Source organism: Erpetoichthys calabaricus, chromosome 11, assembly GCF_900747795.2.
Source record: "Erpetoichthys calabaricus chromosome 11, fErpCal1.3, whole genome shotgun sequence".
Lineage (NCBI taxonomy): Eukaryota > Metazoa > Chordata > Cladistia > Polypteriformes > Polypteridae > Erpetoichthys > Erpetoichthys calabaricus.
Genome location: NC_041404.2, coordinates 18862857 through 18887812, shown reverse-complemented (window position 1 = coordinate 18887812; position 24956 = coordinate 18862857). Strand labels below are relative to the sequence as shown.

At 40.3% G+C, this 24956-nt stretch overlaps 1 protein-coding gene across 1 annotated transcript; it reads right to left on the bottom strand.

Moving 5' to 3' along the window:
* Positions 1-2635: 2635 nt before the first annotated feature.
* gnpda1 (glucosamine-6-phosphate deaminase 1) lies at positions 2636-20579 on the bottom strand. Its single transcript, XM_028812765.2, has 7 exons — positions 20402-20579; positions 16005-16152; positions 11577-11678; positions 7725-7907; positions 7231-7415; positions 3139-3313; positions 2636-2888 (listed from the first exon to the last, which is right to left on the bottom strand). Exons 2-7 carry the CDS (start codon positions 16126-16128, stop codon positions 2788-2790), a joined length of 870 nt encoding a protein of 289 aa, XP_028668598.1. The 5' UTR covers positions 16129-16152; positions 20402-20579; the 3' UTR covers positions 2636-2787.
* Between the last annotated feature and the right edge of the window lie 4377 nt (positions 20580-24956).

Genomic DNA, 24956 nt, shown 5'->3' with positions numbered 1-24956 from the left:
GCATTAAATTTAATGTTAAACACAAACCAGCAGACCTGGAGTACTCTTTATCTCTGATCCACTTCAATCAGTTACACCATACATTTAAAAGGCTAATACTTTTACAAGGTGCATCAGATGTTTCTGTTTTTGCTCATTACAGTACATCTTAAATTTAGTTAGGACTGGGGCCTTACAGCTTCAAGAGATTAGGGTGGGCTACATCCACACTACTGCGTTTTCATTTTATCCTCCTTGGCGTTAACCTTGAGCGAGAGTTGGGCTCAGAATTTTTACATAATTACGGTCAACCCAGAGTCACACGCAGGGTGATTTGTAACGATCCACTCTATATTTATAAACCCAAATAATGCTAGGAAAATTAGTTTGCTGCCATCTAGTGGATGAAAGAACATTATGCTGCAAAAAATCATGAATATTTCTATGCGTTTTGCCACTCTAAGGTAGCTCATCAATATTCATGAATGAGGTGGAGCCTCCAACTAAAAACACAATAATAATAATTCATTATATTTATATAGCGCTTTTCTCAGTACTCAAAGCGCTATCCACGCAGGGAGGAACCAGGAAGCGAACCCACAATCTTCCACAGTCTCCTTACTGCAAAGCAGCAGCACTACCACTGCACCACCTGTGAGGACAATGGCAAATGAAAAGTTGTAAAGGCAGTTTTTGGATGAACTGAAACTGAACCATTGCTTCAATTGAGCGACAGTGATGGTGATGTGAATTGGTCATCAGACATTGACACAGAAATTGAAACTGATGCACCGTATGGTCAAACCTCCGTGATATCATTTATGTTAGATAGAATGCCTAGTTGGGGCTGGGTGGTCTCATGGCCTTGGAACCCCTGCAGATTTTGGTTTTTTTTCTGTCCTCCCTGACCATTGGACCTTACTTTTATTCTATGTTAATTAGTATTCTCATTTTATTTTTGTATTTTATCTTTTTTTTTTTCTTCATTCTGTAAAGTAATTTGAGCTACATCAATTCCATGAAAATGTGCTGTATAAATATTGTTATTGATATGCCTGCTGAATTTGTCCAATTTCAGACAACACATGACCCAAAAGGGGTCACGGCCCATAGTCTCACAACCTATGCACTAAATGACGGCCTATTTCTGCTCTTATATTCTATGTATTTGACATCTTTTCCAAGTATCATCCAGAGCTTCGCCTTGGCCTCCATATAGTGCTTCTTCACAACCACAGCCACCAAGAGCTGTCACATAGCAGCTCTGACCATATAATGGCAGGGCAGGACAAAAAGCAAGATTCTTAACTGCCTTTGGTTTAGCACTTAGCACTCTGTAATAAACGTTTGCAAAGATTAACTCATTCTTCCAATTGTTTGTTTTTCATTTTAAACACCTTTGCCTGTCTTGCTACCACTGTATTTGTGCGTTGACCATCTGCCTTTTTCTTAATGATAGACTCCATTCTCTATCATTAAAATTACCTCTGACTTGCAGTTTCTTTTTCAGTATGACTCCTCACTTTGGTGTAACCAAAAAGACCGCCCGCGTCTACCTATTGACCACATCCAGTATTATGCTGTCAGCCAGGCGTTTTTCCTCAGATCTCATTTTTCACATTGAGAGTACTCAGAAGAGCAGATGAGTAAACGTTAAGGTGTGCTCAGATAGTATAACTCTGGCCTATACATTCATTTGTTGAGCTGCCTCCACATTTCTGGAGTCATTTGTTCCATAATATGGAGTAACAACCCATAACGCCACAAAGCGGGATGTCCTTAAACCGTGTCACAAACGTGTGAATGGGGGGCAGCAGCAGGGTCTAGTTAGTGTAGAAAAGGTGGTAAACAGGGCTAGTCATGTGCACTAATGCCTTTTCCTCCTTCCTTGTAGGAACAAGTAAAGCCAGGCTCAACCCCTTCTGGCATCAGACCACACCCCCTGCATGACATCACATCCCCTCCTCATATTGACATCCCACCTCTTCCTTCCTCCCTGCTATATAAGCTCACCAGTCATCTGCTACAGCAGACATGTTTTTGACTCGGTCCCGAGGGATTACTCTTTTGCTAACAAGCAATTCTCAATTTTGTAATGATCCAGACAATATGTAGGGTGGATCCCCACCCCAAACCTTCATCTTGTCTTTTTTGTTTTATTACAACAGTTTCCATCTCAGCCATAGCAGGCTTATTTAGGATACACAACTAACTGCACTAGCATAACAGAAACACTATCAAATGTATTTTAAAAAATGAATATAAGATTAACAAGACCACTGAAGCATTGTCCAAACATTTGAAGGATCCAGTTGCTGCCAGGCTGTGGTAGCACTAACCTCCATGACTCCATAAACCAACATGTTATCCTTAATTGGCATCTCTGCCACACCAATAATTTAAAGCCCTGTTCACGGTTGGCCTCTGCCTTGTGCCCAATCACAAGGAGGTCCAGGCGTTGTCTCTCCATGACCCTAACACTGGATTAAGGCAGATTCATTGAATCAATGTTAATTTGTTTTATTTTGAAAATTGTTATTTACCTATTGCTGTTTTGAAAAGCTAATTCCCTCATTAAAGTACAGTATATATCTTGATTAAACCCCATGCCCTGCACTGGATGAGCAGGTTGAGAAGATGGATGAATGGATGAAAATTGAAAAAAAAACGTTTTATTAAATCTGAGTAGAAATCACACATAACTCGCTGATTTCAAAAATACACAGATAGACAAAGAAATGAAGAAAACAAAAAGCTGACACATGTATGTGAATATGCGTGATCGGTGGGGGACACATCAGCCGCCGTTCAGTCACTATAGGGCTTTTCAGAATTTGACTTCACCTCATTCATTTTCCCATTTAAAGTACAGAGTGGCTCCACCAGCTTGTTGTGAACCTGCATCATCCCTGAAAATAACAGACAGGACATTAAACATTTAAAGTTAGTACTGACCTCAATCAAATCAGCCTATCTGTTCTTGTATGCAAAACATAACACAGTAAACTGAACCTTCCTAACGACTTCAGGTCTGGAGGGCTGGAAGATATCCTTGAATCAGGTTCAAGGCAGGAACCAGCTCTGGATTAGACACACATATCCAAAGTTACACTGCGCCAGTTTAGAATTTAGAAAGATGCCCTTCCTCATAACGCTCACCTTTGAAATACTTCACAGTTTTAACTCTCAGCTCCAAGGTGGCATCTTCATCACAGACAAAGAGTGTTTGTGGATGCTGTTGGAAGGCAGACACCGTCCACATGTGGTTCACTCCTTCCTCTATCGCCTTGTACAGTGCAAATGCCTTGTGGGCCCCTGTAATGAGGATCATGACCTGAAAAAGTCAGGGCATAAAAATCAAATGTCTGGATATACAGGGAGGACTTACTGTAGGTAGATAGATAGATAGATAGATAGATAGATAGATAGATAGATAGATAGATAGATAGATAGATAGATAGATAGATAGATAGATAGATACTTTACTAATCCCAAGGGGAAATTCAGAACTAGTAACTATCATAACAACAGTTCCATAGCTAAATGTTTGTCCATTATTAAAGTGCTTGATATACTAATTTTATAGACAGTCTCAAAATTAGTCTTGATGTGTGAAATTTAAACTGAACACTTTGGTTACAAAAGTCTTTGCAAAGAGAGCAATTTTGCCAGTGCAGTGCAGTATCTGGGGCATTGAACTTTATTACTATATTTACTATCACAAGGCCGTCGGCCCAATTTCTGTCCCCAATGCTCCGTTTCTCAGTTCAAGTCACTTAACCTGCTTGTGCTGAAAAAAGTAAACAGAAATGCTTCAGGCTCCAATGTCTGAATCCCACACTCATTTGTAACTGTCTGAGTGAAGTCTTTCCCCTTCTCTGCCTATCTGAGCTTTCTTCCAGTTTTCTTCTCCGTCCATCCATTATCCGACCCGCTATATCCTAACTACAGGATCACGGGGGTCTGCTGGAGCCAATCCCAGCCAACACAGGGCACAAGGCAGGAAACAAACCCCGGGCAGAGCGCCAGCCCACCGCAGCAGTTTTCTTCTCATATACATAAAAATGTGTAGGTTTAGAATCAGTAGTTAACCTGTTTAAATGTGAATTTGGGCATAAATGAATCTTGAAATGGACTCCCGTTCAGAGCACTTTCCTGATTTCCATGTGCTGCCAGGATACACTCAGGCTTCCTGCAAGCTTGAATTAGATTACGCAGGTTTGAGAATGTTATGTTACACCTCAAAACAATTGTAACAAACACTGACCTTGCAAAAACATAAAGGCACTAAGCAAGTATACAATACTAGCTGTACTACCCATCTAAGATGTGTTGAAATCTAAATAATAAATGTAGGCCTCAGCGTTAACGTTTCCACTGCACCGTGTAATGCATACGTCTCTGTTATATGCCATTTGGTAAGAGCAGGGTTAATGTTTGCGATGCGCCATCTGTTAGAATGACAAATACAATGCATTTGATTACTAAAAATGTTGGTGCATAGCAACCAGATGGAAACACAGACAACTATCCTTTCATTAAAATAGATTAAAATATTTCTACCAGCCACGTAGCATCTTATTTGGTCTCTCTTCATTTTTGACATTTTAAGAAGTAAATCTCCAAATATCCATCCATCCATTATCCAACCCGCTGAATCCGAACACAGGGTCACGGGGGTCTGCTGGAGCCAACACAGGGCACAAGGCAGGAACCAATCCCGGGCAGGGTGCCAACCCACCGCAGGACACGCACAAACACACCAAGCACACACTAGGGCCAATTTAGAATCGCCAATCCACCTAACCTGCATTTCTTTGGACTGTGGGAGGAAACCGGAGCGCCCGGAGAAAACCCACGCAGACACGGGGAGAACATGCAAACTCCACGCAGGGAGGACCCGAGAAGCGAACCCAGGTCCCCAGGTCTCCCAACTGCGAGGCAGCAGCGCTACTCACTGTGCCACCGTGCCGCCCATCTTCAAATATTTCATCATTAATACTTCAATCCACACAGAGGCTAGAAGAATATTCTCCACACAGACATGGAACAGGAACCCTGCCAAGGATGAAAATGCTTAAGCTCTTCACTGAGAATACCCAGGATGAGATTTGAACTTTGCCGTTTGGAGGTGTCAGGCAGCAGCACTAACCATTGCAATCCCACTATTAAAGATAACATAACATACCTAGGACCTGCTCAGTCAAGTTTAGAGTCAGAGGGGGATCCCATGAGCATTGAACACAAGGCAAGAAAAAGCCCTGAAGAGTCAGCCAGGACCACTCACTCACGGCTCCTCATTCACACATGGCTAACTTAGAAAGCTTTACAAAATCCAAACTGATCAATATGGTCAGCAACATAACAAAAACAATACAGTCCACTACACTAGTTTGCAACTTCTGTTTAGCACTGATGGGCTGGGATAGTCCATTTCGTAGATTCAATCTGGTAACTTAATGCGTGGACAGTGGTCATGTTTACTCATGTAAAGCTTTGTACTGTGGCTTGTTCATAGACCAGCGCAATATCTAAATTGCATTTTTTTTCTGCTTCAGGACCGCAATATTATTTAAATAACGATACACCTTTGTGCTCTATACACTCCTAAAAATCAGAGTAACTAATTGCTTTTGGACCCAATCAGCTCTACATCAGCCACTTACAATTCTTAAATTCATACATACATTCTCAAAGCTGCTTAATCAACAGAAGCCTATCACGACTACACTGAACCTAAAGTAGGATGCAATCTGGAGGGCACACATGCAAACACTCACACTGGGATCAATTAGAGTCCCCAGTTAACTTAACCAGCACCTATCTGGGGATGTGGGAAAGTGGGAAGAAAACCCACAGACACAAGAAGAACATGCAGACTGCACACAGACAGCGTCTGGGTGCAATTTAAACCCAGGATTTTGAATCCATGAGACAGTAGCACTCACCACCGCGCTAATCAACCACCTTATTCTTGCATTTTTAATAATTCTAAGCAATAAACACACAATTTACCTCTTGCAGGTTTTGCTTCATAGCATGCATTTACAGTACTTACATAAGCTCTTCTTCTTACCTATAGATGACAAGCAGCATTAATGGAGCGCCTATAAGAAATATTCACCCCCTTGGAAGTTTATACATTATTTTTATACAGCATTGAATCAGTAGATTTAATTTGACTGTGAATGGTCTCTCCAGTCTTATTGATTGTAGCTTGGGACTCCTTTCGCTTTACCTTAGGTCTCTTGTTAGCCTTCCTCACTAGTCTGTTTTTATCTATGGCCTGCTCTAAATAGATTTACAGATGTGCCGTACTCTTTCCATTTTTTAATGAATGATTTCATGTTACTCCAATGGATATTCAGTGACTTGAATATTTTCTTGTCTCCATCCTCTGATTTGAGTTTTTCAATCAGATTTTCAGAGTTGCTTGGAGTGTTCTTTTGTCTTCATTGTGTAGGTTCGGTCACACTTCTGATTCACCATATGTTGGACCTTCCAGATAAGGTGTGTTTATACTGCAAACAACTGATACCCCAGACAGGTAATCTCCACTGAACTAATGATGCGATTTCTATACCAGTAGGGATTGTGGTGTGTCACATTATTAATTCTATATTATATTTGTAATTAATTTAGACCACTTTGCTGAGATCTGTTTTTCCTTTGACATTAGAGAGTCTTTTTCTGTTGACCAGTGCCAAAAAAGCCAATTTAAATCCACTATGAGTACATTTTTTAGAACAATACAATGTCAAATCCATCCATCCATTTTCCAACCCGCTGAATCCGAACACAGGGTCACGGGGGTCTGCTGGAGCCAATCCCAGCCAACACAGGGCACAAGGCAGGAAACAATCCTGGGCAGGGTGCCAACCCACCACAGGACACACACAAACACACCCACACACCAAGTACACACTAGGGCCAATTTAGAATCGCCAATCCACGTAACCTGCATGTTTTTGGACTGTGGGAGGAAACCGGAGCCCCCAGAGGAAACCCACGCAGACACGGGGAGAACATGCAAACTCCACGCAGGGAGGACCCGGGAATCGAACCCAGGTCCCCAGATCTCCCAACTGCAAGGCAGCAGCGCTACCCACTGCGCCACCGTGCCGCCCAATGTCAAATCTTCCATGGTAATAAATACTTTTTATAGTCATTGTAAATAATAGACTTCGTAAGAATCAGGCCCACCCTTTTCATGTATTCATTCTACTTGAATGTTGTTACATTACTTCTCACCTCCCTAGCATCCATGACAGTTCCAACTCCAACAGTCAGTGCCATTGTAGGAACTTGGGAAAGGTCACCATTGAAGAATCTGGCATTAGCAAGGATAGTATCCATTGCTAAAGTTTTAACTCTGGTTCGAGAAACCAAGCTGGAGCCAGGCTCATTAAATGCGATGTGTCCATCGGGTCCAATACCTTAAACCGAAAAAAATAAGATTTAACTTTTTTTTTTTAAATGAAAGATGTTAAAACTATTAAGTCAGATGTCGAACCATCCTGCAACCATCCACCTACAGAAAATGTGATTTTTTTCACACACATAATTATATTGCTGTTAATTTCAAAATACCAGTCACACTCTAAATCAAAATAAAGCATCACTCTAAACTGTCCAGTGACATTGAATCACTATGGGACCCATCAGCTTTTGATACAACTCCTCAATGGTCATCTTCTGGATCAATGAATCACATTTAGGAACATGATCCTTTCCATTTTAATTACCCCCTACAAACAGCTCTATCCCTCCTGCGGCTTTGATCTTCTCCTCGAATGCGTTGCACTCCGCTTGCAAATCAGGGGCATTCCCATCCAGTATATGGACATTCTCCGAACATATATCAATGTGCTTGAAAAAATTGTTCCACATGAAGGAGTGATAGCTCTCAGGGTGATCTCTTGGAAGTCCTAGAAGGAACAGATTATGAAAAGACAGTAAGGATACTCTACAAAATTTGCTTAATATATTCCATTTTTAGCAAATCCTTTTAACACTTAAAAAGTCATTTAATAAATAAAACAAAAGAGGCTGCCCAATTAGCAAGGGATTTCCAGAAAAATATGCCCCCAGGGCAGCACAGGCAAGGAGGAACATTAATGATGGACAGAGAGAGAAGTAGCCCTGACTCCAGCAGTCAGATAACACCTTTGTGTGCCAATTCACACACACATTGGGGCAGGAACTGTAGCAGATCCTGAAGAAACTCTGAAAGAAAGCTCTCAAAATGCGTCGGAAATCCAATGAGACCTTGGACAGCAAGTAAAAGGCAGAATTCCTCCGGGCAAGCAAGTGACAAGAGACATATCCCACTAGAGGAACTGCTGTTCAAAGGAGTTCAGAAAGCCCAGAAGCACCCCTACAGGTTAGCGTGTCAGGCATTTGGAGAGCTGGAGCACCCAGGACCACCTGAGTCCATTCTTTGGCTTCATGGCTTTTTGGCTATACAGAGACACTCCTGTCACTGGGAGCGATTCAGGGACTTGGATGACAAGATAGGTTCTAAAGGCAGTCATCTGAAAATGCCAAACTATTGAAAGTTTTGAGTCATAAGCTGAGAGGATGAGAGGCTATGGTATGATGGGTTTTTTTTTTTTTTTTGCTTCTTAGGAGTTGGAAAAATGTGGAAGCCACTCGATAATCAAGAATATGATGTTAGCAAAGGCTTGTGGGGCAACAGCTTTGCTTTGTTCATTATTTTGTTTATTACGTTTTCTTACTGGTTATTCTTTGCTTACAGTGTGTTTTGTTAAAGTAAAGGCAAAATTTCTGATACTTGGTCCTCATTTTAAGCCAAGCGTAGACAGATGCTAGGTAGCACTACCCAAGTCACAAACATAAATTAGTGTATGTGTTGCACATAAAGAAATTAATGCACCTTAACTTTTGACAATTCTGTAAGAAACGTGTGCTTCTTCACAACTTGTAAAGGGGATTCATGCCACAAGGATGTCAATACTGACTATTAAATGAGTTATTGACAGCTGTTCAGAAGTTGGGTGGCACGGTGGCGCAGTGGGTAGCGCTGCTGCCTTGCAGTTAGGTGACCCGGGTTCTTCTCCTCGTGTCTGCGTGGGTTTCCTCCCACAGTCCAAAGACATGCAGGTTAGGTGGATTGGCGATCCTAAATTGTGCTTTGTGTGTGTGTGTGTGTGTGTACCCTGCGGTTGGCTGGTGCCCTGCCCGGGGTTTGTTTCCTGCCTTGCACCCTGTGTTGGCTGGGATTGGCTCCAGCAGACCCCCGTGACCCTAAAGTTAGGATATAGCGGGTTGGATAATGAGGGATGGAATGTTCAGAAGTTTTAAAACACCTCAGTTTTTCCAGTTTTTGTTCAAATGTAATCAGCTGAAATGCAATAAATGTTCTAAAATGGTGAAACTGCATGAGATTTAAATTTAAAGTTCACATTAGCAAAAACTGAAAAAAAGGAAAATTTCAGAATATTCCAATTGGGCCTTCTTCAGGGAACAACTAATAGGTTGCAACCTACCAATGTTCTGCAGCACTTAAAGTAAATTAAGCCTTGCAAGTTGAAGCAACAATCTGCACGGGTGTCCCACCTCTGTCTTACAATATTGTAAGCCTTTACAGTAAGCAGAGGGTGCAGTAACACAGTTTGTTCCCGTTCTGCTTTATTATAAAAAAAATCTTATGACGAGACGTGATCTTTTGAAGAGACAAAGAGACACTTTCACGTCCCGCGAGACGGTCAGGTCACGTCATACTTACAACCTTTGGAAGCAAGTCCCGTGATACACATGCAGAGCAGGTTAGAGATAATGGAAGTAGGAAAATTCGAAAGTCTCAAAAAAATGAGAGTAAAGATCGCATTAGCGCAAACAAATGGAAAATATTACTCGGTGAAATAACAGAACAGCGAAAAGAGATTGAATAGTGTTTGAGGATGTCTGGGGGAGAAGAGAGACAAGGCAGTGAGACAAACGGACAGGTGTCGTACAGGCTTTTAAACGTTTGATGCGCAGCACAAAACGCAGATCACACGGCACAGCAGCAGCAGCAAGCCAGCAGCTGATCGAGCAAAGAGGAGGTTAAAATGTATTTGTTTCCCTTTGTATCACCGTTTAAGAGGGGTTTCAGAGAAGCAGACACGTCTCCTTGGGGTGTATTCAGCCCCCCTCTACACAACGGCGAATATTGCTGGGGGAGAGGGAAAGGGGTAGGTGAGCGAAGCGATCAGGGGTGAAGCCCCCTAGTATTAAATAAATTTAAAAAGACAATCTAGGTTGCATGAATTTGCATGGATAGCATGTGCAGTGGATGGTGATGCAGCCTCACAGCTCCAGAACACTTGGCTCAATTCCCAGGTCTGGTCATTTTCTGTGTGGAGTCTCCACATTCTCCTCGGGTCTGCTTGCTTTTTTCTCCAGGTACTCCCTTTTTTTTTTGTAAACTTAGTCAGTGACTCTAAACTGGCCCAGTACGACTAAGTTTGAGTGTGTAGCTCCTGCCTTGTGCCAGATGCTGCCAAGTTAGGTTTCTGCCACTCTTAACATGGAGATGGGCAAATCCAAGTACAGAAAACAGTCTGAGCACAGAGAAATGTGACAAAATGACTGATTTTAGAACAAGAGTAAAAATAGGACAAACAAAGCAGTTAACCACAAAAATAACCAAGTTAACTACTATAATTTGAAGGGTGACTCAAACAATGATGCAATCAGCTTTTTCTAGCGCTTCTCTCCAAGTGACATTTCCTTGAAACCTCTTAGGATGTATTTACTAAACTGAAAGAAAGCTTAATCACTAAATATACTGCACAACTCTTAAATCAATGAAAGAGCAGGGAAAGAGCAAGGTGAAAATAACATGAATTCAAAATCGATTACCATAATGACGACCAACTATATTTTTCTTTACCAGTGTGAGAACAACAAAGACGCAGCATCTCACTGAGCTGGTCTTCCAGTCGGTATACAATGAATCTGCCATTACATACAAGCACACACCTAATGCATCTATAAACCTCTTTTTCAGCGTGAACATAACCTATTTCTGCATCGTGTCCTTCATAAATCTCTAATCACATTAATATGTATGCATTTGAAATGAAAAATGAATAATTGTGTGACTTCTTACATTAATAGAGGATTACCATCGTTAAAGATTTTAATATCAAAATGTAAATTTTAATTGTCCATCATTTCATTTTCAGATTCACTTAAACCAGTGTAGTGTTTCCAGGGGTCCACAACCTATCCCAGCAGCACTAAGCACAAGGCTGGAGCCAACCATAGTTGGGTAACCAATCCAATGGGGGACAAACGAACTCACACTGACTCCTATGGGCCCAAATTAACTTTCCCAATTGACCCAACACATGTATCTTTAGACTGGGAAGGAAATATGAGAATGCACATACTCCACAGAGACAGAAATAGGGCTGGGATTTAAACCTGGTCTCCTACAGTTACTGCCCAACCTGAACTGTAACAATTTCAAAAAATTACAGTATCACCTATTATGATACTTGTGTTTACTCCTTGTATCGTCTCTCTCTTTTACTTATAAAAATTTCAAAGCAAAATGTTAATTTGTACTCAATATAAGTCCAACTCACCAACATATTCGTCCATATTGAAAGTCTTCACATACTTGAAACTTAGGTCACCTTCCTTGAAGTATTCGATTAGCTTTTTGTAGCATCCCAGTGGTGTACTGCCTGAGAAACACACACACATGCAGAATTTAATAATGGACGTTTCTTATATGTGAATGACAGATGTGTAAAAGCAAGTTAAACCCACCACATTCATTCTTTGCAGCTCAATACATGTAAAATTGTACATTTACGGTTAAATTCCACCAAAGACTTAGAAAGCAGCCCACCCAACACAATACACCGCTACTATCAGCTAATCTTTACAAAGCTGAGCCATTTCTTTAGGCTAAACAAAATCTAAAATATGCTAAAGCACTCGTGTGAAAACCTTTAAGGACTACATCATCAAACTTCTTGCCTCCTTAAGAACATAAACAAACCCCCCCCTCCCAGTTTCATGTACATACAGGAGCAGATCTATTTACACCCCCCCGAGGTGTGAAAGTGTTGGCAAGACTCCCAAAAAGGCGTATTGGCTGTCTGCATGCTAAGCAACTCTGGTGTGCTACATTTCTGCATCCATCTTCCTCTGTTCACATTTCTCTCCTTTTTTAATTGAATATTATGAAATTCAAGATAAAGTGGGATATGTGAGTGAGATCATGCATTTATACCAGCTGGAAGAAGCTTCTCCACAGATGAATAAACCTGTTTTCTTATCATCTTGAGCTAAACATCTCATCATTTGCACAGCATAGTAAAGGACTCAGAGTGATGAAGAGCTGTTGGATCATGCAGAGCCTTCCTCCACCAAGTGTGATTGTCTCATGTCGAGGTTTTAGTTACTCACAAGTGGCTAGGAATGGGACTGTGAAGCTTCATTGTACGTGCCAGTTATTTGGACATAAGCCAAGCAAGTACTTGTCACAGCTACAGACATTGCTCAGAGTCAGTGGTCTTTTTTCAGCTCGTGCACAGATTTTTACAATCTTTGTGTGGAGTGGTTATGGTTACTGATGCACTGAGGAAAAACATCTGCTCTGTCAAGTTTAGCTCATTCATTGTACTCTCAGGATGCCACCCTTCTTTCTGGTTTTCTTCTCACAGCATGTTAGGTTGATTGGAGTGCTAAAATGACCCAATGTGTGTGTCTGCACCACAATGCACTGGCACGTCACTGCCCTATGCTCAGTGGTGCCCACGTGGTCTCCAGCACTACAGATACTAGGGCTTGTCTGCTCTCTTCTAGGCTTCAGCTTTTACATATGAATCTAAATAAAAAATACAGATAGAATATGTCTAAATGTAAAAAGAAACAAACATGAAAATGTCTTTTTACATGTAGAGTACATCTGAGGATGAATACTTAGTTCACTCCGTCCCTTTCAGAGTAAACATATTGCACGCTATATAATAATCTTTAGTGAAATATAAAGTATATGAATACAATAATGCATTGATCTTGTATACACTCTTAAAATTAACGGTTCTTTAATGGCACTTGTCACACACGTGCACATGAGAAACAATTTGCAGGCTTGAATAATTGCAATAATACGCCAGACCAGGGGTTGGCGCTGTCACCTAACACTTTCTCATTTTCCTCCTCTGCAGACCTACAGTAGGAAATCCCACCTGATGACCTCACTTCCTGTCCCAACCATACAGGTATATAACCACCATCTTACCTCATTGTCTTCAGTTCTGTTTTGACCTCTGTCTGAAATAACTCTTTTTGCTCACTTATTTTCAAGTATACGGGGTGGCTACCCCAAACCTTTATCTTTGTGTTTGTGATTCTTTCATACACTATATGGTTCCCTGTAGAATTATTGCTTAACAAAGAACCATTTAATTCTTGGGAGGGTTCTCTGCATATGAAGTTGGTTCTTTGTGCTTTGTAAAACTTCCTAACATCCATCCATTTTCCAAACCGCTGAATCCGAACACAGGGTCACGGGGGTCTGCTGGAGCCAATCCCAGCCAACACAGGGCACGAACCAATCCCGGGCAGGGTGCCAACCCACCGCAGGACACACACAAACACACCCACACACCAAGCACACACTAGGGCCAATTTAGAATCGCCAGTCCACCTAACTTGCATGTCTTTGGACTGTGGGAGGAAACCGGAGCGCCCGGAGGAAACCCACGCAGACATGGGGAGAACATGCAAACTCCACGCAGGGAGGACCCGGGAAGTGAACCCAGGTCCCCAGGTCTCCCAACTGCGAGGCAGCAGCGCTACCCACTGCGCCACTGTGCCGCCCACTTCCTAACATGTATGACAAAAAAATCTTTAATGTATGGTAGGCTACCTAGAAGGACACTAACAGATTAAGAAAACCAGGACTTGGACTGTGTTACTGGATGTACGCAGCAGGGGTCCTTTCAAAATCATGAGCCATGTAGTCATGATTATTTACTGTGTGGAGCCTGTTACAAATCTAAATAAATTAAGGTTCTTTCTTAAACCTTCATGTCAATGTGTCTTTTGGGAACCAAAAATGGTTCCTCTATAGCATCACTCTGAAGAACTACTCTGGCACCTTCATTTTTAAGAGTGTAGGATTAAGTAGAAAGAGGACAATTAAGACAAAGCAGATAGCAGAACAAATTTGTAAACGCAGAATTCAGTCAAAACAAGCCAGATCATAAAAAGCTGGTAATACTGTGTGAAAGGAAAAACTGGTGTGCACTTAAGTCAGTTTTTTGAATTTCATATTGGTACACAAGTTAGCTCTGCTACCTCAGCAGATGGAGTTTGAACTGCCTGTGCGGAGTTTGCAAGTTCTCTCTGTGTCCATGTGGATCTTTCTCCCACATGGAGGCTCTGGATTGCCCCCAGAATGAGTGAGTGTGGGCAGTGGCGTAGCTTGAGTTCGCGCCACTCGGGGCGGGGCGGGCCTTCAATTTACCGCCCTCCAACGTATCTGAATATGTTAATTTATTTAAATAGAAAATTAAAATGACGTATTGAGAAACATTAAGATACATTTTGCATAGATTTATTTATATATAGAGAAACAGCAATATTTTTTTCACATATAATTATTTATAAGCATCAACTAGACAAGAATATAGTACAGACGCACTGATAAGCCGTGTTCTGGTTATTAGTTTAATATAATTACGCTGCGAAAACCAGAACCGGTGTGGTGTACAAGTGATAGGTGGGGATGAGCAAGAACGCATTTGGATTGATAAGGAAACAAAATTATACATCGTGAATTAGTTGTTTATCTTCCTAGAAATTATTGTCGGTGTAATGTTTCTGTTTATTTTTGTTATTGCCTCATAAATTTCAACTGCCGTGTCTGATGTCATCACAGAAGGACCGTCTGAAAATGACTTTTGAAGCATTTGTGGATGAAAATCAGAGAATTTGACTTTTTTTTCATTCATGAGTGATATTTTTCCAAACCCTGCTGCTTACACGTGAAGTGTTCTGAGCCTTTTGGCCAATAATACCGCCCCCAAAAATGTGCCGCCCGGGGCGGACTGCCCCCTCCGCCCGCCCCTAGCTACGCCACTGAGTGTGGGTAGGTGAGGGAGTGTGCCCTGCCCAGGGATAGTTCCTACATTTTCCCTGACCCTGTCAGGACCACAATATTGGAAGGAGAGGGTTCAATAAATGAACAGATAAACTGAATCAGATTGTAAACACTTATAGAATTGGAATATGAATTAGTAGAGCAAACTGATTAGAGTTTTATTTTTATGTTTTGCTCCCTAAACTGCAGAATGGTTTGAAAGTCAAGTATCATAAGCTTGTAATGGCATTCTCTTCAATGAGGCAATGCCCCATTCACTGCTCATCTCCTCTGGGCTACCAGGATGTGAATTCAGGTCTGCATCCCACATGGAGTGTGAAAAGTAACCACCTTAGCTGCTCAAGCTAGGGAAGAACTCTGCAGAGCCGACTCAAATAACTAACAGGGCTCCTGACTGAGAGGGTGTCTCTCCTCGGCACTGGGCTCATTCCATTTGAGCCCCACAACACTATAATGCTACTACAGAACTTACAAAGTAATGACAACTGAAGATATATTAATCAAATCATTCATCTGTTTTAATTTTTAGATTTACAAGAACAAGTAAAATACTAGTGGATTTTATTAGATAGATAGATAGATAGATAGATAGATAGATAGATAGATAGATAGATACTTTATTAATTATAGCGCAGACGATGAGGTGTAAAGAGTAATATAATTTAATTTGCTGTCTAGTACATTTTAAAACAGCCTTTATTACATTACATTTACTATGAGTAAATCATAGCACAGTGCACTTTAATACACCACTTGGAAAGAGGCAGGACATGATTGGCCCAAGCCTCAAAAACCAACTGCATTTCCCCACCACGCTCTCTGCCCGGCAGCAACTTCCTAAAAACGCATTCAAACCTGACTGAGCAGACGATGTGCCAACACAGCCTCCTACCTGTGGGCAGCCCCAGTGTGAAGTAGCGGCCCGGACCGGGGTTGAAATGAGCTATTCTGTTGCGGATATATTTGGCAGCCCATTCGCTTGCCTGATCATAGCCATCAAGAATGATGAGCTTCATGACAAAGCAGGACTCTCAATTCTCCTGAAGAAATAAGAGACGGAAATGGTGTCAGACATTCAGGTGGTGAATACAAAGCAATAAAATTAGACTTTATACCTTTCCTTAGAAGCCCCACCTCCAAAAATCATTAACCCTGACTTTTAAACCTTTTATCTTTTCAACATGATATAATAAATCACAATGCCTGGGATCATTATAAAGGATCTCAGCTGCTTGTAAATGGAGTTAAGTGATGCATATGAATTAAATAAATATGCAGGTTTAAATTAGTAGATGCCATCCTTTCATTTATTTACAGAAGAAATCCTGAAAAGAATCAAAATTAAGAAAAAGAATGGACACTGTGAGAGAAAAAAAATGCTACAGCTGACACCGGGGTTTGTCAATTAAAGTATTGCTGGTGGATTGCTGTTCTTGTGTCCAGATCTGTACAGCAGCAGAACAAGAAAAATTTGAACTCATTGGAAATAACCACATTTATGTATAAATTGGTCTTAAAATATGAACTGCTCTTCATGTAAATTACAATAATGAACACAAACAAAACCTGCTTTAGCTAATAACGCCCAAATTATTCTATTGATTGTGTATACACTGAATACATCATTCAAACATTCACAGGTGGAGAACGTTTGTGAACCCCAAGGCTGATGATTTCAACGAAAGCTAACGAGAGTCAGGAGTTAGCAAACCTGGAGGCCAATCAGTGAAACGAGAAAGCAGCTACTGAGACCTGTAAAAAAAATTAAAAACTCAAAAACACATTCTGCTTCTGCTATTCACAAGAAACATCTGCTGAGGTAAATCATAAAAAAGATCACATAATATCTACGATAAAGAAATGTTAATTTGCATAAAGCCGGAAAGGATTAAAAAGTAATTTCAAAGAGTTTCGATATTCATCACCCAAACAGACAAACTGTCTAATAACGGAGACGACTTAGTACTGCGGCTACTCTTCCTAGCGAAGACTACTCATAATGAAGAATGATGAATGAGGTGTAAAAAAAGGCCCCTAGAGTAACAGTTGGGGCCGAGGTGGCCGTCATTGGGCTGGTGACATGTCAGAGGGGGGTCATTTGTGCTGCGCAAGATTTCACATTCTCATAAATAAAATGCAAACAAACACGTTTAGTTAATCCATAAAAAGACGCCCTCCCCTGAACTGACAAAACCCTGCATCGCGAGGTATGGCCGCAATATCCTACAAGAGGTATCTAGGAAAAGGAGACGACCTCCCCTCCGTAAATAGTACAACGCCACGCGAGCGAAACTGAAACGATCTATCCATCCATTTTCTATACCCGCTTTACGATGGATATCTAAGGTAAAACTAAACAGAATGATGATGCTGAGGTTAAAAAATGATTAGGTGTAAAAAAAACGGCGTAAGAAAATATGTTTAATTTAGAAGAGGTAAGAAAAGTTGTCATTCGTTAATTTGACAACATTGAATTGCATCGCGACTTTCAGGAGCACTTTGTGATGGTAAAGTGGCAGGTGTTCTATAAAACCTCTCGAAATCCTCACTGGTGGCGCAGTGGTAGTGCTTCTGCTTTGCAGTAAGGAGACTGTGGAAGATTGTGGGTTCGCTTCCCGGTTCCTCCCTGTGTGGATAGCGCTTTGAGTACTGAGAAAAGCGCTATATAAATGTAATGTATTATTAAATGTGCGCCAGTGGTTTTGCGCATGCGCAGTATACATTTACCGCGTCACCGTACCCATCTGTTTATACAATCTTAGTAAAAAAAAATGTTGGCTAATGTCGAGTAACACCATAAAAAATCCTTACGTTCATTTGGACGTTTTGACTTTTAAACGTGTAAATATTTGCATGTGCACACTTGGTTTGTTGCAAAATGCAGTGATTTGCATGTGAAAACTAGCGTTATGCAGCAAAACCAGTGATCCGATAACGGCGTGCATCATCTATGAATGCGGAGGGAAAACTAGGAAGAATACTGTAAAATCTTATGTTCATCCTAACTTTTTGTCATTTAATACATGTGAGTACATACATGTACACACTGGTTTTGCGGCACAACTCAGAGGTTTCCTGAAATGACATGCTTTTAATGTGAAAAGTAGTTTTGTGGCAAAACGGAAAAGTTACCTGATAATGGTGTGTTACATGTATACGTACGGAGAAAAAGTGGGAAGAACTATTCAACTTTCTTTCAGTTAAAATTGGCATGTGATATGATTTTGGCTGCTTATTTCTTTATTTCCTCGTTTATTTCTTTCAATGACATCGCACGCAACTACAGAGGAATATTTTGAGTAAAATTTATAATGCATCAATACACAAATAAACATACTTGGAAATGCGTTGGCAAATAAAAAACAACATTAACTGCAAGTATAAATAAGTAAATGTGTCATTATATTTTTGTTAATTTATTTTTATATTTATGTAATTATTCCTTTCTTTGAGTGACACGCGCGCAACATGAAATAACCCCTGACATGGAAACTGTCACTTTCTCTCGTCAAAGTGAGGAGGGCGGGCTCTAGTGAGTACTGTTTTTTGATTGGTGTAAGTAGAACGGCCGTAAACTTTTGGCCATCCAGTGACACATTTATAGCAGACGCTTCAGATGCAAACTCCGAATGATGAATTCGCAGTTTCTTTGATTAAGTGGGTTCTTTCAACATGTGCGTGAACCACAGGATTCACAAGTCATGCAAACTGTCTGCTGTAAATGTGGCGCTTAATGGCCGAATGTTTACCTACATTCTGCGGATGATTCACCAATCAAAACCTGTAGTTTGTAGAGCCCACCCTCTTTACTTGACAAGTGTAAGTGTCAGTTTTCATTTCAAGGCTCCTTTCATATTGTACTATGCATGTATTTCGGGAAAAGTTAAATAAATGCATAAATAGGTGACAAAATTAAATATGTGATCTTACAGTAATCCTGTCGTCATTAGTCTTAAAAGACAGAATTTGATGCCGTTGTTAATATCGTAGCTACACACCAGAGCCCAGCTGCACTATCCTTAAGACCGCGTGCTGCTACAGCACTAAATGAAATTAATTTGAGACTTTTACAGTCTTCCCGTTTTTATCGGCTCCCCTAAAGCTGTTCATTTGTATGACGACTCATCCTCTAGGCTGATAGAATTCGTCAGCGCCGTTACGATAGCGAGGTGAACAAAAATCCATCGGCGCTCATGTGCGCCAAAGCTGTTCAGCGCACGCGCAGTACACATTTATTCTAAATCAGTATGTTAGTTAAATCAATTAAAATTTAATAAAACAGTCTCCACTAACATTATTATTTGTCGTTTAAGCCATTAGGAGCAAACGTATCTAATGCCTTTCCCATTTTAATCTCAAGTTTTTTTGTGACTAAGCCGAATGTGATTGGTTTGTGCAACATTGGAAAAAACGTTGTCTAATGGTGAGCAATTCCATAAAACCTTATGTTCATTTCGACGTTTTTTTATTTTTTGACGTGTAAATATTTGCATGTGTAGCATATTTCCATAAGGCAGCATAAATCGTCAGAACACCAGCGAGCACTGGCGCGAAGCTACAATACATTATAAGCAACCGGTGATTCATAATTATGTGACAGCTTGATCACGTCAGGGTTTTTCGGCAGAAAAAACAAGATTAATGTTTTTCTATCAGTACTTGGGTAAGTATTGTTCTAAGGGGCAAACAGAATCATAATGGTGTTTAGGGGATTTGCTTTTGGAACCGGGCACGCATTACTTCAGCGAGACTATAGGCACACGTAAGAGAGTTGACAATGTGTCTGGAGTTTTAATGACACGTTATAAGTTCTAATACTTAAGAATAGTATAACATTGTTTTTACTTCACTGTCGGATAAAAGGCTCCACACTTACGGACTCCAAATTGAATTTAATATCTTCTGTGTATAACATACGAGCGCTAGTTTCTCGTCCTCTCTCATAGACTGTGGGACAGCGCAAACCTTTGGAAACGTCAGAGCGCTGTCGGTAGACGTCATCAATCACGTGGCTGTAAAGCTTCGCAGCAGGGCGGCTTCATCAAAGAGCTACGCGTTTCGTTGTCTAGGTATGAAACGTCCATCCCTACCGACTAGACGTTTCTGCCTTTGTAGTTTTTATTACGTTCTGCTTGGCGACCTTTTCAGCGTTTCGGAGAGAAAGTGGAGACACGAAAGTACCACATGAACTGCAGTATAACGAGCACGCGAGAATTGCTGATCTCGGCCAAATTTTAATTTTATGCTCCAGTAGGAAGTGCATAAAAGAATGGGCTTGTCGCTACTTACCGAACTCGGCTGCCGGATTTCGTCTCCTTCCGTATACAGGCCGAAGAGTCCCGTGTCATTCTACCCTCTTCCTCTATTATTTGCCGACGTTAACTGTAGAATCACGTCTCGATGAATCACATGAGTAAAGCTGCGCCCGGTCACAAGACAGTGGGGGTCATTCCACCTTAGTCAGCACAATGTGTGAGGACATGGCCGCCTAGCTTATAGTATGCCGGTCACTTGGTGAAGACCACAATATTCGCATATTGACGGCGACTGAGAAATTGAGTGCACTTTGGCCGAATCAATTTAAATTACGGAAACGAAATTAATCAGAACGGTTAGAGGGCTTGCGGTGGGTTGGCACCCTGCCTGGGATTGGTTCCTGCCTTGTGCCCTGTGTTGGCTGGGATTGGCTCCAGCAGACCCCCGTGACCCTGTGTTCGGATTCAGCGGGTTGGAAAATGGATGGATGGATGGGTTAGAGGGCTTGGTGATGAGAATTAATGGATATGTTTACACATAAAAGTGATTTTTGAATAGAAAGTACACATTTATGCGGACAGAGTTTGGTTGTAGTTAACTACATTGGACAAGGGCGCGCGGTCCTGGTCCTGGGTTAGTGCATGTGGTGCAGATCTTCATTCTAACCGGTTGGACATATATTTAAAAGTTTTTTTCCTATATTGTATCAATCCAAAATTCCCAAAAGCTTTTTACTTACTTAATAGGAATCAAACAAATATGACAGCAGTTTTTTGTTTTTAATTGTTTACAGTTTACATATCACCTGATCCTTAACATGTCCTAATATTAGATAACTCTAACCTTCTATGAGAAAGAACCTGTAATTTGTTATTATTTACTAAACAGAAAAAAGCCAACAATGACATACAGCTATGTCACTAGAGTTGTGCGGAGTTTTTTAATGAAAGCGAAATATATATTTAAATTGGGCCATGTTTACACACACATACAGTTTACATAGGTGCAGAAGGAGGTCACAGTAACTTGTGGGACTACTTTTTGTTTAAGGGGCCAGATGGAGAGAATAAATTGTCTTCTACCTTTAAGTACTAAGAAGATCAGTAAACTATACTGAGGTGGACCTTTCAATGTGAAGCTTGTAAGACAAAAGGGAAAGGACACTTCCATCCATTTTTGGGGTGGCGGGGAAGCCAGAGCTTATCACAGCAAGCATCGCAGAAGAACACATATCAATTACTTGGTGGGAAATGAAAATATTAAAAGGAAAGAAAAACAAAATAATGAAAGGAACAGCAGAAAGAAACCTTAAAAAGCTTTAGCTTGGACACTCTGAACTTCATCACATGAAATCCATTTCTTTCTTGAGTGTTCTTCATTGGGTTGTTATTCTGTTTATTAACTAATAACTGCACCCTATGGTAGATATCCTTTTTAATTTGTCCGTACTCTTTATTTCATCTGTTTGCCTTGGCCCCTTCCAAACTTGAGATTCATTGAAAATACCACAATACTGTCACCGCTGCCATGACAGTCAGCACTGGTGAGCCTCAGTGAGTGAAGCAGTGTGTTAGCTTCTGTCCACTAATCCATTTTCTGATCCTGTCACTGAATCAGACCCGTCAACATCTACAAGCTGGACAAAGCAAATCAAGGGTCACACAACAGGGCACTCGAGTATTCACACCTACGCTTTGTCATTGCTGAGACAAGTTTAGATTACGTCACCGAGATGGAATAGAAGCTCAGGGAGTCTTGAGAAAACCCCACTGGGAAGGAGAGGTGGACCTGATCAAGTGAATGCTCACTGTTCAGCAATTTGGATGTTTAATGGTAAATTAGCTAATTTACAAAGCTAAAGTAATATAGCCAAATCACATACCTTTGAAGTTTGCAAAAACATTGGGCCAGAACTTCTTTCCTAATACATGGTAAGGGTTGATAACATTAAAGAAAAGAGGGTACAGTCATGTTAACACTAACATTTGTACTGACTCACTTTACTCTTTTAACAATTAAATGGCATCAAAGTTTAGTAGTCAGATGGTCCCAAAAGTAGATCTTACTTGTATTAACTATTTACAGTATCAAACACAAAAGGGTTCCACTTGTATTAACTATTTACAGTATCAAACACAAAAGGGTTCCACTGTAACACAGATATTACATTAGACCATGGCGAAGTCTTAAATCAATCCCAAGTCCCAGTAATGTTTTTTTTCTTTTATTCTGCTTATGGGACAGACATAAACTGTCCTTATATGACAGAGATGGCTGAGACGCCCCAAATTGTACAGACCTGCTCTTCTGCTTCCTTGCAACTTTATTTCAAATACATTCCGTTTATTACCACATTTAGACAAGAAAATGTTATCCGTATGGATACTGCATCCACAAAAAGAAAGGTAAAATCACTGCATACAATTTTATTTTTTACATATGAACTGAGTTTTACAGAACACGTCTTCCATACCTGCAAGTCATAATGTAAAAGTAAACTAATTAGCTACATATTTTAAATTTAAAAAAAATTCATATTGGTACTAATTGATTGTAATGCAATTGGCTTATCATGAAAAACAGACTGCTTTTCAAAAAGTGTATTTTGATGTATTAAATACGACTCCATGTGCTCTCACCCATAGCACATAATGTGGATTTACAATTAAAAATCCTTTAAAGAATTTTCTATATCCACCTGATTCCATTCAGCTTTATATAACTTTCAGGCATACCCCAGAATCCATAGATAAAAGATATACTTACAACCCAACTATCTGATGGCATAAAGGACACACACAAATGAACTTTATTATTGCTAAGAATGTGTCTTTAAACACGGCTAAAGAAGCAGCCGACCTAACACAGCTGCAGTCCAGTTGTATGGAAACTGGGCCGTGCACAAGCTCTTTATAAAATGTTGTGGTCCAATTAGTGAGTTTGTGCACACCATATTCATAAATATTCTTAAACGTATACACCAGTACTTTAAACTGTTACATGCTTACATATGAATGCAGATAAACTGTCATTACATCAACACACATCATCACATAACATTTATCACAATCATAACACACCATGGGCCAAAGAGACATTTTTGCAACATTTCTCTTATCCCAAGCAACTGAAAAGACTACACATACTAAATAAAAGTAATTTTTTGTTTCATGGATTCTCTCAGATTTCAAGTTATGTAAAGCAAACCAATGTGTTTTTTTCCATTTTACATGTTTCACCAAAACATGCTTATTTATGTATCATCATTCATTTTCATAACAAGCCTATCCAATTCATGGCCACAGGCTGCTAGAGTATATCTCAGCAATGCATGGCGTAAGAAGATAACCAGTTCTGGAAGAAGCACCATTCCATTGCTAGGCACATGAACACACATGCTTATCTCTGGAACATAAAAGGCCAGGGCTTCTGGGAACTCAAGGGGCCCATGGAGGACATGATTAGTCTATCCAGATAGTAAACAACCAGGTCTTAAACCCAGAACTCTAGAGTGATGCAGTAGAGCTAACCAGTGTGCTGCACACGTACGCATTATACTTAACACATAAAAAAGAACAATGAAACCACCAAACATTTTTATGAAATTAAAAATACAATCCCTATAAAAAAAAAGTATTCACCCCCTTAGAAGATTTCACATTTTATAGTTATACAACAGTGAATCACAGTGGATTTAATTTGGCTTTTCTGACAATGATTTACCAAAAATGTTCTTTAAAGTCAAAGTGTGGACAGATCTCTACAGAGTGGTCTAAATTAATTACAAATATAAAACACACAATAATTGATTACATAAGTATAATATGACACCCTAAATCAGGGGTAGGCAACTTCGGTCCTGGTGAGCCGCAGTATGTGCAGGTTTTTGTTCCAACCCAGTTCCTTAACGAGAACTCAATTATTGCTGATGAAGCTCATATTGCTTAAGTGACATTTTAATGCTTCATTTTAGTGGTCTCGCTTGTTAAGGTTCTCCAACCTTAATTGCTTATTTCAATCTTAAACTGCTGCATTCAGTGTTTTAATTGCTCCTTATTAGCAATAAGATGTAAAAGACAAAGCAGCCAGCAGTTCTCCAGCTAGCTTTTTTCCAAGTACATCTGTGTGTGTTCATCATGCACGGTTTGATTTAATAAAACACTTAATAGAAAAATGTGACAGACTGAAAATGATCTGTTTTAGGCTTCATATCATTTGGATGATATCCTTGGAAAGGAAAAAAATCTACGATATAAGAGCCTTACATTGCACAGACTAACAAGCCATAAAATTAAATAAGGTCTGAGATTGGCAATGATTGGTTTCTAATTAAGCAATTGGGTTGGAATGAAAACCTGTAGCCACTGCGGCTCACCAGGACCGACGTTGCCTACCCCTGCCCTAAATCATCACTGGTGCAATCAATTAGTTTTAGAAGTCACATAATCAGTTCACTGGAGATCATTTGTCTGGGGTATCAGTTGACTGTAGTATAAAATGCACCATATCTGGAAGGTCCAACTTGTAGTGGTGAGTCAGTATGGTGGACTAACCTACACAATAAGGACAAAAGAACACTCCAAGAAGC

Bases quoted from the DNA above. Each gene is read 5' to 3' on its own strand.
- gnpda1 (XM_028812765.2), bottom strand. From the start codon at position 16,128: ATGAAGCTCATCATTCTTGATGGCTATGATCAGGCAAGCGAATGGGCT. The intron at 7,908-11,576 runs GTGAGTTGGACT...TGTTCCTTCTAG, and splicing joins CAATATGGACGAATATGTTG to GACTTCCAAGAGATCACCCT. The intron at 7,416-7,724 runs GTAATTAAAATG...TTTCGGTTTAAG, and splicing joins GATAGAGCTGTTTGTAGGGG to GTATTGGACCCGATGGACAC.